A 13054-nucleotide genomic window follows, 5' to 3' on the forward strand; every position below is an offset into this window, starting at 1 on the left:
TACCCTCAACCCGTGCGCACGCGCACACACAATCTAAGGGGTTCCTGGTTGTTTTGCATAATCACACAGTGATGTCAACAATTGCGTTTGGCGGGCATGGGTACGCGCGTGTGCGTGAGAGAGTGCGACACACAAAAAGAAAGAAAGAGAGGCAGAGAAAAAGAACCAACTCAAGCAATTAGATCACCATCAGTGGATATCTTGCGTGACGCCAATGCAGTCACCAGAGGAAAAGTTAGGAGTGCTTACTTCCCACTCCCTCTTCCAGCCCAGCTCAAGACACACTCATTTATTGTTTATTTAAGCTGCTGTTGCCTACCGGTCTTATCAAGTCATCATCAGCATAACTAGCCTATATGAAATAATTTGGTTTAAACCATTGCCTATGATAACTACATATAGTAGGGTAGACCCATTGGGCGTTTGACTCGGGATAGGCGTTAGCAAGTGTGAGAAGGCTGCGAAGGCTAGTTAAAGTTTTGAGAGATTTGTAGTTTTATCAATGTGAAGATTCCAAATAAGTCAATGTTACGTTAGGTTGTCTGTTCAGTTTGGTGGTAAAAGTATAGGCTATGACAGCGCGGAAGCAGTAGCGTTCAACTGTGAGCGCAGAGCTCAGCAGCCCTACCATCACGTGGTCTGTTCCACCTCCGTATGAAGCTCATAGCATCTCCGATCTCGAGGACAGTAACCGGAGCGAGTTTGGAATGGAAATTAGTCGAAAACTGACCTACCTTTGTTGAAAATACCATGGTTGCGTACCTACAGCTGTGTGTGTCTCTTTTGCAACCTTGCCTGGGATGCGATGCAATGCTACGAAAACTTATCGAAAACAAGGTTCTGTAGCCTAATGGATTGCTTTGTCGCCAATTGTTTTATCCTTAATAAGTTACAGGTGCGTCACATAAAACAAAGGCCAATCTCTAACACAGACCCTTTCCGTTTTTAGATTCGTGCTGATGAGAGTTTAAGTGTTGACAACAGCAAGAACTACATGATCGACTTCATGGACATGAGTAGGCTATTGGATTGGGATCGAGTTTTGCTCAAATGTCAACGCGGCTAATTTGTGGCTCTCGGCTGAAACTGCAAGTCTACAGACACTGCGCCGGAGAGAACACCGTAGCACACAGAACACTCATCACAGACCTTTTAACGAAGTGTGAACCAAACAAAGAGTTGCAAACGTTCAATCTGTAGACCTTTTTAATACCGGTACCGGACAGATGAGGACTTTGCGCACGTGTTTGTGAGAAAACTGCGGGACGCCGATGCCAAACGGGTCGGGGGATTCATAACAACCGCCACGGAGTCGCTAACACTGTCGAACCTCGATGGTGGATGGACGCCTCGACTGCACTTGGTCCAGATCAGTGCCAACTTTCTGTAACCTGTCCCGGAGATAATCTGAACCTCTACCGAAGTTCTGAGCGTCGGTCCGAGGACAGAACTCTGTTGACTACGCGAGGAGATATGGCTGCGAGGGTGACCGTGTCCCTATTTCTCCTGGTACTCTCTCTCGCAAGTGAGTAGGCTACACTAAATGTCAGTGCATGTGTGTATGAGTATCTCTGTGTAATCATATTTCAAACAACAGCCTGGGCGAAGCCTGCTATATGGTTTGATTTACGCAATACGCGAGAGTCGGAAGTTTTACGAATGCGAGCAATTCTCAGGTGAGGTAAGATGTGAGGCGTGGAATATTTTTTAGCGTTAAATACATGGTAAAATACAGGAGGATACTTTGTGTAACAGCTTATGTAAGTGTGTTGTCTCGCCCCCAATGGCTCCGCTCTTATTTTAGACGCATCTTCAAACTTGAAGCTGTTGACTGGTGGCCTCAGCGGCGCCGTCCATGGTCCTGAAAGTTCCCGTTACCCATCCCACTTTGCAAACACCCAAACAAAGTCCCTATCCACTTGAAAAGACGTCTAGATGCCTACAACATCCACGTCATGCTTGCACTGCGCGCACACACAACGTGGTCTTCAGAAGGCACACACAGGCAACACAAACTGCCTCGACAGACTAGGTTAATGAACCGGACAAAATGGTTACACAACCAAACTCCATAGAGGCCCAACAGATGGCTTCCCTAAGAGGCTGTATGAGGAACAGAGTGGACCTCTCTGTCAGTCTGTTCTGTTGCCTTGGATAAAAGTGCCTGCTAAATTAATACAGTGTTTGTATGTGATCTGTTCTGATCTGAGGGGTCTAATGCCCGGTGGGAAGAGGGCAGGAGTGTGCTGAGAGACAGCCGGGACAATCTGGTGCTGTCATTGACTGTGCCTCAGGGAGCACACACACACAGAAAAGCATGTGTGCACAGACAGTGTTGACACCAACCCATGCTCACAAGCAGATACACTCACATGCACCGACAGTGGACGCACTGACACACACACCCATGCACCAACACAGACAGCACATGAAGGCACACAAGTAGAAGAACTACCTCAGACAGTGTGGCTGTGTGTGGCGACTTTGTTCACTCTTTCAGAAAGGAAAGCAGCCATGCTGCAACTTCTTCCCACAGCTGAGACCTCATGAGACAGTGTGTGTGTGTGTGTGTGTGTGTTGGGGCTCATGACTCTTAAAAGAAGCCACTGCAGATGGCTTCCTTTTTAATAATTTACATCAGGGTGTTTTCACCCCAACCCCCCTCAAATACCACAACTGCTGAGGAAGGGATATTTCTAAAGTTTGAACTCTGCCACCCCCCCCCCCCCACACACACACACACTTGCATGTACTATCAGACTCTTGCGTGGTGTTGATAACTTTTGTTTATCTTTGATGACATTTGTTTTCCACTTGGATTTCAAGGGGAACAAGGAGGCTGTGATCGATTATAGTCATGGAATGTCGCCCTCGTTGGATTCATTTTGAAACGTTTAGTTCTCTATGAAGTGAGATTGTCTGACAGACAGCCTTGTAGCTGCCTCTTGGTTTTTGCTAGGAAGACATAGCATTCCTAGGGAATGTACACCTGAATTATTTAAAAGGTAAAATGCTTCATGGGAACGTCATTGCTCCGCTTTGTGTGTATTTGTTTTTGTGTGTGTGTTTCCCCCAAAGGATGTTTTCCATGTGTGTGCTAGCACTCTAGAATTCACTTCCATAACATTTTACTGTGTTCCTCCTGTACTTTCTTTTCATTTCTGGTGACTGACCCTCCACATACAGACTCGCTAAAATACTGAAACACACAGCAGCACACAATGTCTCTCTCTCCCCCCCTCTCTCCACCAGGAGACATGCAAAGAGCACCTTTTGCACGTACACACACACACACAGGTACACACTTGGAGATGATTATAGCTGCAGTTATCACACAAGGAGTTAGTTTTACGCTGCCCTGAGGCAAGCTTTCATGAAACAGCAGAACACTGTGAGGTACTTAACTACTCATCAACCTTCACTTCAACCTTCCCCTTTCTGCCACCTCCACGGACAAGGACGGAGTTATGCTGAATTGTAACTGTACAAGTCTATAGGTCACTCAGCACACTGCTTCACTCCAACATTATGGTCCATCTAATACAGTTTAATTTGACATCTGTAGTTTTAAAGTGCTGATGAAGTTCTAATTAACTGTTGGAATGTGTTTTGTCTGCTGTTAGAGCATGGATAAAGGCTGACAAGGTATGACAAGGTTTGTTTTTTTTCTACCCCGAACACAATCTCTATCCTGTGTGTGTAGCCCAAATGGGAGATAATCCTTGTGGATTAATTCCTTAAAACTGGAATCTGTCTGGAGAGAAGGTTGTGGTTTACCTTGGATACATACAGGAAAACAGAGGACAAACAGGATGCCCTGCTACAAATATCGTCCAACCCTCTTTGTTGTTCATTAGGGCTCTTTGTAGCCATTTAAATATACTTCTTTAAATGTTACTGTACTGAAATGGAGGTATGGGTGCTTTCAATACACTTTACCGATGGACTTCTGATTGTGAAATTAAAAGTGTACTGTATGTTTGTGTATGTGTTGGCTTTGTTATGGAACTGGGAGCTGGAAATCTGCTAGGGTAGCCTACAGAATCGTTGCCATTCATGTTGACATTGGAGCAGAAACACACAAGGAGAGAAAAACTCAAACTGGAATCTATCTCTCTCCCTCCCTTTTCTCTCTCTGTCTCTCTGTCTCTCTCTGTCTCTTTCTCTCTCCCTCCCTTTGACTGTCTTTTTCCTCTCTTTACACATACACACTCTAATGCATGTACACACCCGGTCTCCCTCTCTGTTTTACTGCGTGTGTTGACATTTCCCTCTCTAGTGTTGCAGCGTTGTGTCTGGAGGATGTAGAGCTGTTACAGTGTCTGAGTCCTCAGGAGCTCACTCCTTGCCAACACGCCAGCAGACTCTGTCGTCTAATAAGGCATTTGTTTATCTGTCCGTATGCCAGCATTCACTGGCAGCCAGTACCCATTGTTTCAGAGTGTGTTCATTAAAGATAAAGGAACTATGAAAATACTGGGGCATGTGGAATGTGTGTGTGTGTGTGTCATGTCAGGTACAGGATTAGAGAACGCTGAGAAGAGGATCCACTTTACCGGTGTGTGTGTGTGTGTGTGTGTGTGACTACCAGGTACAGGGGCGGAGAACGCGGAGGAGCGTCTGGTGAACTACCTCCTGGGACCAGAGCGCTACAACAAGCTGATCAGACCGGCGGTCAATAAGAGCCAGCAGGTCACCATCTCCATCCAGGTGTCTCTGTCCCAGCTCATCAGTGTGGTGGGTACACACACACACACACACACACATATATACGAGCAAGTACACACACACACACACACACCTAGATACTGTTCCAACGCTGACATGCAGTGCAGAGTATTAAAAACAGGTCCATGACATGTAGTGTGCATGTGCTTGGTTTTCAGAATGAGAGAGAGCAGATAATGACGACCAACCTCTGGCTCTTCCAGGTGAGTGTTCTATAAAACACCTGTTAGAACATTGCTATTTCCCCCTTAATCCCAAAAGGAGAAATAACCGCTACATCTTCAAAAGGGGATCAAAATCAAGGCCTGCTAGGGTTTCAAAAGTCTTAGAACATTCACTTTTGAGTGTGTAGTCCTCGACTAATATTCTGGGAAGTGTAGTTTAAACTTCCTTGCCCTCCCAGGAGTGGAATGACTACAGACTGAGATGGGATCCGGAGAAGTACGAAGGCATAAAAAAATTACGAATCCCATCCAAGCACATCTGGCTTCCTGACATTGTCCTCTATAACAAGTAAGCCAGCTGCCGCTATGTATGTGTATGCATGTAATGAAAAAACAGCAAGTCATGAGAATGAAAAAACACAGATTTTCTCACAAAGGTAACCTATTTTACATGGTATTAAATGTGTTTGGGAATCAAATGTAATCCAGCTCAATACTCAATAAAGCAATGAAGCATATTATTTTACACAATGAGGTCAGTAAATGAATGACATTTTACAGCTACTGGATATCCCTCTCCCATGTACTATACATATTTAGTGTTTGTGTGAGTGTGTGTGTGATAAATCGGTAGATGTAACGGGATTACAAGCGTTCCGACGTTCCCCATCCGGAACGTTGAAGGGGAAAATCTGCAGCTAAAATAAGCTTTTATGTTTCTACAGTGATTTTTAATTGAAAAATGTCTGCATAAATAAAATATATATAAAAATATATTTCTTTTCATCAGAGTACAGAGAGACCTGGCACTTAATGAGGAGGGGGTGGGGTGGGGGGATTAATGGAGGGTTAATTACAGTAGAAAATCAGCCTTCAGTATCACACTGTAAATTTGAATTAAGAGTTTGACATATAATTATTATTTCCTTACTATGGACCCCCCTCACCCCTCCACCCCCTCCCCTCAAAGTTGGCTGACATCACAGAGCGTGTGGACTGATTATGATTGAGGGTCTAGGGGTGGTTGGGGTGGTGTAGCATGAGTGTCCCCCCACTCAAAACAAGCAACGAACGCTGATTTAGTGATGATAATGGGTTGCCGTTATATAGATGTATATCATTTTTTTATTTATGATTTACGTAATCCATAAAAAATCCTAAATTATTTCACGGTTCAAATGTAAAAAGCATACATCAGTCTCTGGCGCAAAGGACAAATTAACAAACTTAATTTAACTGAAGTGAGGTGCAGTTACTGGAAACACGAGTAAAACTGTGCGTATGCATACAGTATGTAGATGTGTGTTGGTGACGTGTTGACCTAACGTCCCTCCCTCACTCCAGCGCGGACGGCGTCTACGAGGTGTCCTTCTACTGCAACGCCGTGGTCTCCAACACGGGCGACATCTTCTGGCTCCCACCCGCCATCTACAAGTCCGCGTGCGCCATTGAGGTCAAGAACTTCCCCTTCGACCAGCAGAACTGCACGCTCAAGTTCCGCTCGTGGACCTACGACCACACGGAGCTCGACCTCATCCTGACCAGCGACTTTGCCAGCCGCGACGACTTCACGCCCAGCGGCGAGTGGGACATCGTGTCGCTGCCCGCCCGCAAGAACGAAGACCCCGATGACATCACCTACCTGGACATCACCTACGACTTCGTCATCAAGAGGAAACCACTGTTCTACACCATCAACCTGATCATCCCCTGTGTCCTCATCACCTCCCTGGCCATCCTGGTGTTCTACCTGCCCTCCGACTGTGGAGAGAAGATGACCCTGTGCATCTCCGTGCTGCTGGCCCTCACTGTGTTCCTGTTGCTGATCTCCAAGATAGTCCCGCCCACCTCCCTGGCAGTGCCCCTCATAGGTGGGTTGTGGGGGCGTGATAAGGGCATGGTTAGAACTTTCTAGTTGTTCTATGAAGTGATCGTACATTGCGTGTGGTAACCTGCCCTGTCAAACTGTATGTTTGTATTTTGGGCATATGCTGGAGTGTGTTTGATGCGAGCGTATGTTTCAGATGGGGGGGGGGGACAGTGTATGTATTGACCAGACTGTCTTCTGACAGGCAAGTATCTGATGTTCACCATGGTCTTGGTCACCTTCTCCATCGTGACCAGCGTGTGTGTCCTAAACGTGCACCACCGCTCGCCCTCCACCCACCGCATGCCCGACTGGGTCAAACGCCTCTTCCTCGTCCGCCTCCCTGCCTTCCTCTTCATGCGCCGCCCAGGGAGCTCCAACGTCCGCGAGAGACTCCGCAGGAAGTACGGCAGCACCACCGGCGCCGGTAGCGGGGCCGCCACGGGCTCAGCGGGGAACAACAGCGCCCCCAGAGGCGGGGAGAAGAAGACGCACTCCGACATCAAGCTGGGTGGGATCAAGACCAACGCGGACTCCTTCTACGTGAACGAGGACTCGGCCAAGAAGTTTGGCTGGAAGGTCGGGGACGTGTCCGACGGAGGGCCGCCGGAGTTCCGCCGCCGCGTGGCCGTCCAATGGGACGCCGACATGGAGGAGGCAGTGGATGGCGTGAGGTACATCGCCGAGCACATGAGGACGGAGGACGACGACGAAGGGGTGAGGAGGAGTGGGGGGGGGGAGGAGGAGGGGGGCATTTCTGGCATGATCTATTATTTTCTTAGTGCTCTTCCCCTTGATTTCACCTCTCTCTGTCATTCCATATCCCTATCAATTCACCCTTTCTTTCATCTCTCTTTCCATCTCTTGGCCCTCTCGTTATTTTTAAGATGACTCAAAGTTAATGTGGTTGTGTAAAAAGAATTGCCCCCCACCCCCTTTCCCTCTCTTTCTCCATCTTACTCCTCCCTACTCAGATCATCAAGGACTGGAAGTATGTTGCCATGGTGATCGACCGCCTCTTCCTCTGGATCTTCATCGTGGTGTGTGTGACAGGCACGCTAGGTCTCTTCATGCAGCCGCTCTTCCAGAGCTACAACATACCCACGGCCGACGACAACGAGTGAGTAACGTGTTAACCGTACCCCAGGAACGAAGGTTCCTGTTTTATAAATGTCGCAAATGAAACACCATCATAGCTTGGTCGCCTGTAGACACAGAACTCGTCTTATTGACTTATCGACTTATTTGTCTATTGCATACTTTCTTTTACAATCATTCTTTCTTTAGTTCTGAATTTGTTATTCTTCTTCCTTTGTCAGATTAGGAGATTTCTGACAGCCCCTGGGACCTAGCCGGGGAGACCCTGTAGCAAGCTAACTTACAGCTGTCAGAGGAACTGTGGAGACCCCCTGCGTGACAAGGCTATAGGAGGTTCCAGGTGCCCCCTCCTGTTATCTGCCTCCTCAACAGACTTCATAAAAACATTAGCTAAGCATAACGATGATGATGTAAAGACATTACTGCACCACACCACTGTGGGTATCGTGTCAGAACCTTTTTATGTCTTTCTCTCTCACGCTCCCTCTGTTGCTGTTTCTGTCTCTCTCTCTTAACTCGCTGAGCCCCACCTAGGAAGTCCATTTACTTTTTTTTTTTCTCCTTCTGTCCTGTCCTCATGAAGTATTAACAGGTTATATCTCCAGTGTATCTCTCTCTCCCATCTCAACCACCCCCCACTCTCAGCCTCCCTCTCTCTCTTAACCTCCCCCTCTCTCTCTCTTGTCATATCTCTCTAGAACTCTCAGCCCAAGTGCGTTTTCACTCTCGTCACACTCCGAACTGTGTTTCCCACTCAAGCTGTGTAGTCACTAATGCATTGTATTATTTTTGAAGAATGTGCTTTCTCTTACTTAACCCTAGTCTCTGTCTCTCCCTTGCCACCCCTCCCCCCTCATCCCCCAATGCCATATCACTTCAAAGGCTGATAGGCAGGGATTGCCTAAGACTCAGAGGTCAAAGTAAAGCGCCATGTGTGAAAAATGACTTATATTTGTATTACAATATTACCTTTGGGGTGAGGGTGGAATGAGGGGTGTGTGTGTGTGTGTGTGTGTGGGGGGGGGGGTTCTCAGAATGGCAGATTTTTTAAAGACTTTGAAAGATCACCAAGCTTCCCCTGCAAAACATACCACCAGTACAGTGTATGTAAGTCTGTACTTGCTCATAGTTTACTTCGTAGCGTGTGAGTGGAAACTGAATTCAACCTGTAAGTTGTAGATCCCCGTTATTCCACAATAGAACCGATTCCTCTAGGTTTCACCTTTCTGTTTGGGACATTCGAACACTTTGTATCTGCCTTAAACGATTACTGTTAACAATTCCTATTAATGACGGGAGGACACACTGTCATTTATCACCAGGACATGCCGACTGTGCTGTCTGAACGAGACATCCTCTTTAATATATTTCAAATAAAGAAGCAATACAATTTATTTGTGACCTTGTTCTGTGTGTTTGTGTGTGCACTTTAACATCAGTGCCTATAGCCCAAGCGTAGTGAGTGTTTTGAGATCCCTCCACGCTTGAGTAAAACCGGTAGTCCGGCTGGCAATCTAAACACACACCGGAACACGGACTCAAGAACTTCAGCACATTAGGCCTCTGTGTTCCTATCAGAGTGAATGAGCTACGAGTGTTTAATAGCCGCTCTCATTTCAAAGTAATGGACACTTTTAGCTGTGTATGTTCGCGCTCGTATGCATTTCTGCGCCACTAAGCTAGTGAGTGTATCTTCGAAGTTCCATCCTGTTTCGGCCGTATGTGTGTTTGTGTGTCTTTACCTTGTGTGTCTCGTTTCAAATTACAGTTGACTGCTATTCAGCCCCTCACGTTATGATACCGATCCACTTGATCTACAACTGTCCACATACCTTGTAGCTACGCGACACCCACAAGATTTAGCTGGTGCGAATTCATTTATCTCAGCAAAAGTGCAACATTGTGACGACTCAGCAGAAAAGAAGTATGAGCAAGTGTACGAATTGGACAGATATCGACAGAAGCGATATTTACCGATGTTACCAATTAATGTGTTTACTGCTCGCCCCTGGGGATGACCGATGCGTTTCAGGTAGGCCTATAGCTTACGGGGCCGTGACGAGACTCGGGTAGGCACGTATCGGGCTGTAAATACTGTAATGTCGTGCTCTGTGCTGATCAGTGGCGGTTCTATACACATTTTACTGGGGGAGCCAAGGTGGGGCCAGTGTTAAATCAGAGGGGAACATTAAAAAACGAACGAAACAAATGATATTTAACCCTCGTGCTGCCTTCGGGTCACATGACCCAAAGGTTCATAACGAACCATCGTTGTGTTTACCCAATTTTACCCAATACAAAAACAAATTAAAATAATTTTCTTTTAACCTTTGCAATGTGGGGGGTCTGAGACAGCCTAGCTGTTAAAAGAAAATGCTTCACTTTGTCTTTGTATGCGGTAAATTTGTCGCAATACGACGGTGGGTCGCAATGACTGATGGGTCAGAATGACCCGAAGAGAACACAAGGGTTAAATATTAAATACTATAATTTTGCTTTACATAAAAATCATAGAAACTTTTATTTTGTACATAAAGAGTTTCAATTGAAACAATGAGGTAGGGCCATCAAAAATTAGAAATTAAAACAGTAGGACAATGCTGTAAAAGGTGGGCATGAACCCCTGAATTTGTTATTTTTTTTATTATCCAGTCAGCTCAAAGGGGCCACAGGGGGGGGCAGGGACATTTTTACATGGGCACTGGCCCCTGTCGCCCCCGTGTAGAATCGCCACTGGTGCTGATTGAAAGTTGCGGTTATCAAACGTGAGTGCACGTTCTTATTGTGAAACCGGAGACGGACCGTAAGGAGAGTGCTGAGTAACTGTAGCTCTCCTTACAACGTTTGTTCCGAGTTTTCTTTACAAATCTCCTCTACTCTTATCCCTTATCTCTTTCTCTCTGGTGTCAGAGTTGTCCTCAGCTGACTCAGAGCAATGATTGAATGCATCAGTGCTTTTAAGTACACACACACACACATGCACACTCTATAGGCCATTTCACAAGGACAGAATTTGCTCTTATCTCTTGAATATTAAATGGTGTTTTCTTGCTTGTACCTCTGAGTTTTCCTGATGTTCCTGCTCCCAGATTTAGCCTGATGGGTGAGGTGAGCATCTTTTGCACTTGTCCTTTGGTTTCATCACACCAGGCAAAATCAATTGATCACAGACCCTTGCTATCTAGCCTCAGTTCATTCACTGTATTTTCACCCAGGTCTGGTCTAGGTTTTGCCTAGTAATCAAATATGTAGATTAGAAAATGCAGTCAGAATTTATGTCCTTAGTTTGCCTTCTCATGCCACGCTTCCAGAGAGATCTTAGTCGGCTCTTCATTTAGACTAATGTGACAAGTGAAGTGTGTGTGTGCGTGTGTGAAAACAACCATGCATATCATCACAATCTTCGGCAGGCACTTAGGCAAAATTAAGGAGCGACTACTTTATATTATCTAACTCACTCTGGATTTATTGAATTACAACTATCAAGGATAGCATCAGGCACGTTTCCAATTTTTTATTTACAACTATAAATCTGAAAGTGGATTTTAAATATTCCTTTGGCCTTAGGCTCTCTGGTTTCTTCCGCTTTACTTCACAGCAGATCACAATCAAACAACAAGCCTCCACTGTGAGTTTTTCCTCCTCAGGTTCACTTTAAATGACTTTCCTACTGACTCAAATGACTGAGTCACAAACCTTCAGACAAGAGGTTGATTTTAAGTCAGCTTGAGTTTGTTCATGTGTGTACGCCAGTGTGGGTAAGCGGTTAAGACGTAACCCTGAAACACTCTGCCATGACTCATTTTAATTAGTGTAAACCGATACACACAAATCCGTAAGTGTATGTGTGTTTTTTTGTGTATGCATGTGGTGGTTGTAAGGTGATTATCCTTCACTTGGGGGACGCAATGTGTTTTCACAAAGACAACCCATGCTTACCTGTCCAGAAGTCATAGAATGTCAGATTTCCACAGTCAAGTAGACATTCTATTCCATTCTACATGTGTGTGGGTCTGTATATCTATTCTCATTAATATGTCATTCTTACTCTTTGGGCAGAAGGAAAAATTGTTTTTCCCTCATCTCCTGTGCTGGCCCAGAAGCTCCTGATCACTAACGCTCCATTAAGTACTGCTTGGAAATGGTTTGATACGTCTGAGGAAAAATCAAGTCCCCTTTTTCTACCCATGACTGGAAATAAAAAGCACTTTTCTCGTGAGGGTCATGTAGGTTCTGGTGGAGATGGCCCAGGTTAATAATTCATCATCTTCTAAAAGTTCTAGCGAGGGAGGTGTCTTCCAGTGTGCTGTTTTTTTTTATAAAGATTTTTTTTAAATGACATCCCTGTCTGTACAGCAAGGAAAAGCTTTAGAGAAAGAGAAGCAGAGAAGGTTTGGAAAAGAGTGGAGAAAAAAAACACATTTGGAAGATAAGTAGGCAAGAGGGTAAGGAGGGGAGGAAACAGGGGCAGGTGAAAGTGAGATGAGGGGAGAACAGAGGAGGAGAAAGGAGGATGTGAGAAAAGGATGAGAGGGGATGATGAGAGGAAGTGGGGGAGCAGAGAAAAGGGAGATGAAGGATGAAAGGATGGATGAGAGGAAGGGAAAAAAGGACACAAATGGGGTCACGACTCATTGGGCCTCAGCCTTTAGGAAAAGCATGAATAAGAGAAGAAGTAGCAGAACATTCATTCCCACCTAGTTCCCATTCCAGCGTTATCCATTTTTCCTAACGAAGTAGGGGAGGCCAGGTGTGTCATGACTTAGCGTGTGACCTCACAAGCCAGGTCTGTAGGGAAAAGCAGTAGGCACCATACCTAGACAGAAAAAACACATTAACCTCCATTTTTAAAGGCCTTCCGTTTCCCCCCCTGCCTTTTGTTGACATTTTTACATCACACCTTTCAAGAGGAATCATGGCCCGTGAACGCAAATTCCCTCTAACATGGAAAGGGGGGAACAAAGACAGGAGCATAATACACCGCTGTGATTGGTTCCTTTGTATAGGAGACAGGGGGACAATTATTGATGTGACACCACCTGCCAGGATGAAGTAGTGGCCTCTGGAGTTTGATTGTGTTTGTCCTAGATACAATAACCTGAGGGAAGGTCTTGGTGTGTGTGCGCTTTTTGTGTGTGTGTGTGTGCTGGGGGTCATTGATGTGACATTAGCACACACACACTTGCAAAAAGTCATG

The 13054-nt window shown here is 45.7% G+C and overlaps 1 protein-coding gene across 2 annotated transcripts; it reads left to right on the forward strand.

The window, feature by feature from the left end:
• The first annotated feature begins 285 nt into the window (after positions 1 to 285).
• Positions 286 to 9251, forward strand: LOC134034022 (neuronal acetylcholine receptor subunit beta-2-like). 2 transcript variants are annotated; one of them, XM_062478332.1, is made up of 8 exons: positions 286 to 1525; positions 4592 to 4737; positions 4887 to 4931; positions 5132 to 5241; positions 6237 to 6763; positions 6965 to 7476; positions 7734 to 7879; positions 8084 to 9251. In XM_062478332.1, the coding sequence occupies exons 1-8, from the start codon at positions 1342 to 1344 to the stop codon at positions 8109 to 8111; spliced, it is 1698 nt and encodes a 565-aa protein (XP_062334316.1). In that variant the 5' UTR covers positions 286 to 1341; the 3' UTR covers positions 8112 to 9251. The 2 variants fall into 2 exon arrangements, with proteins under 2 accessions (XP_062334316.1, XP_062334317.1); XM_062478333.1 differs by having other exon boundaries at positions 290 to 1525; positions 8079 to 9251.
• Positions 9252 to 13054: the final 3803 nt, after the last annotated feature.

This window comes from Osmerus eperlanus, chromosome 14, assembly GCF_963692335.1.
Source record: "Osmerus eperlanus chromosome 14, fOsmEpe2.1, whole genome shotgun sequence".
Lineage (NCBI taxonomy): Eukaryota > Metazoa > Chordata > Actinopteri > Osmeriformes > Osmeridae > Osmerus > Osmerus eperlanus.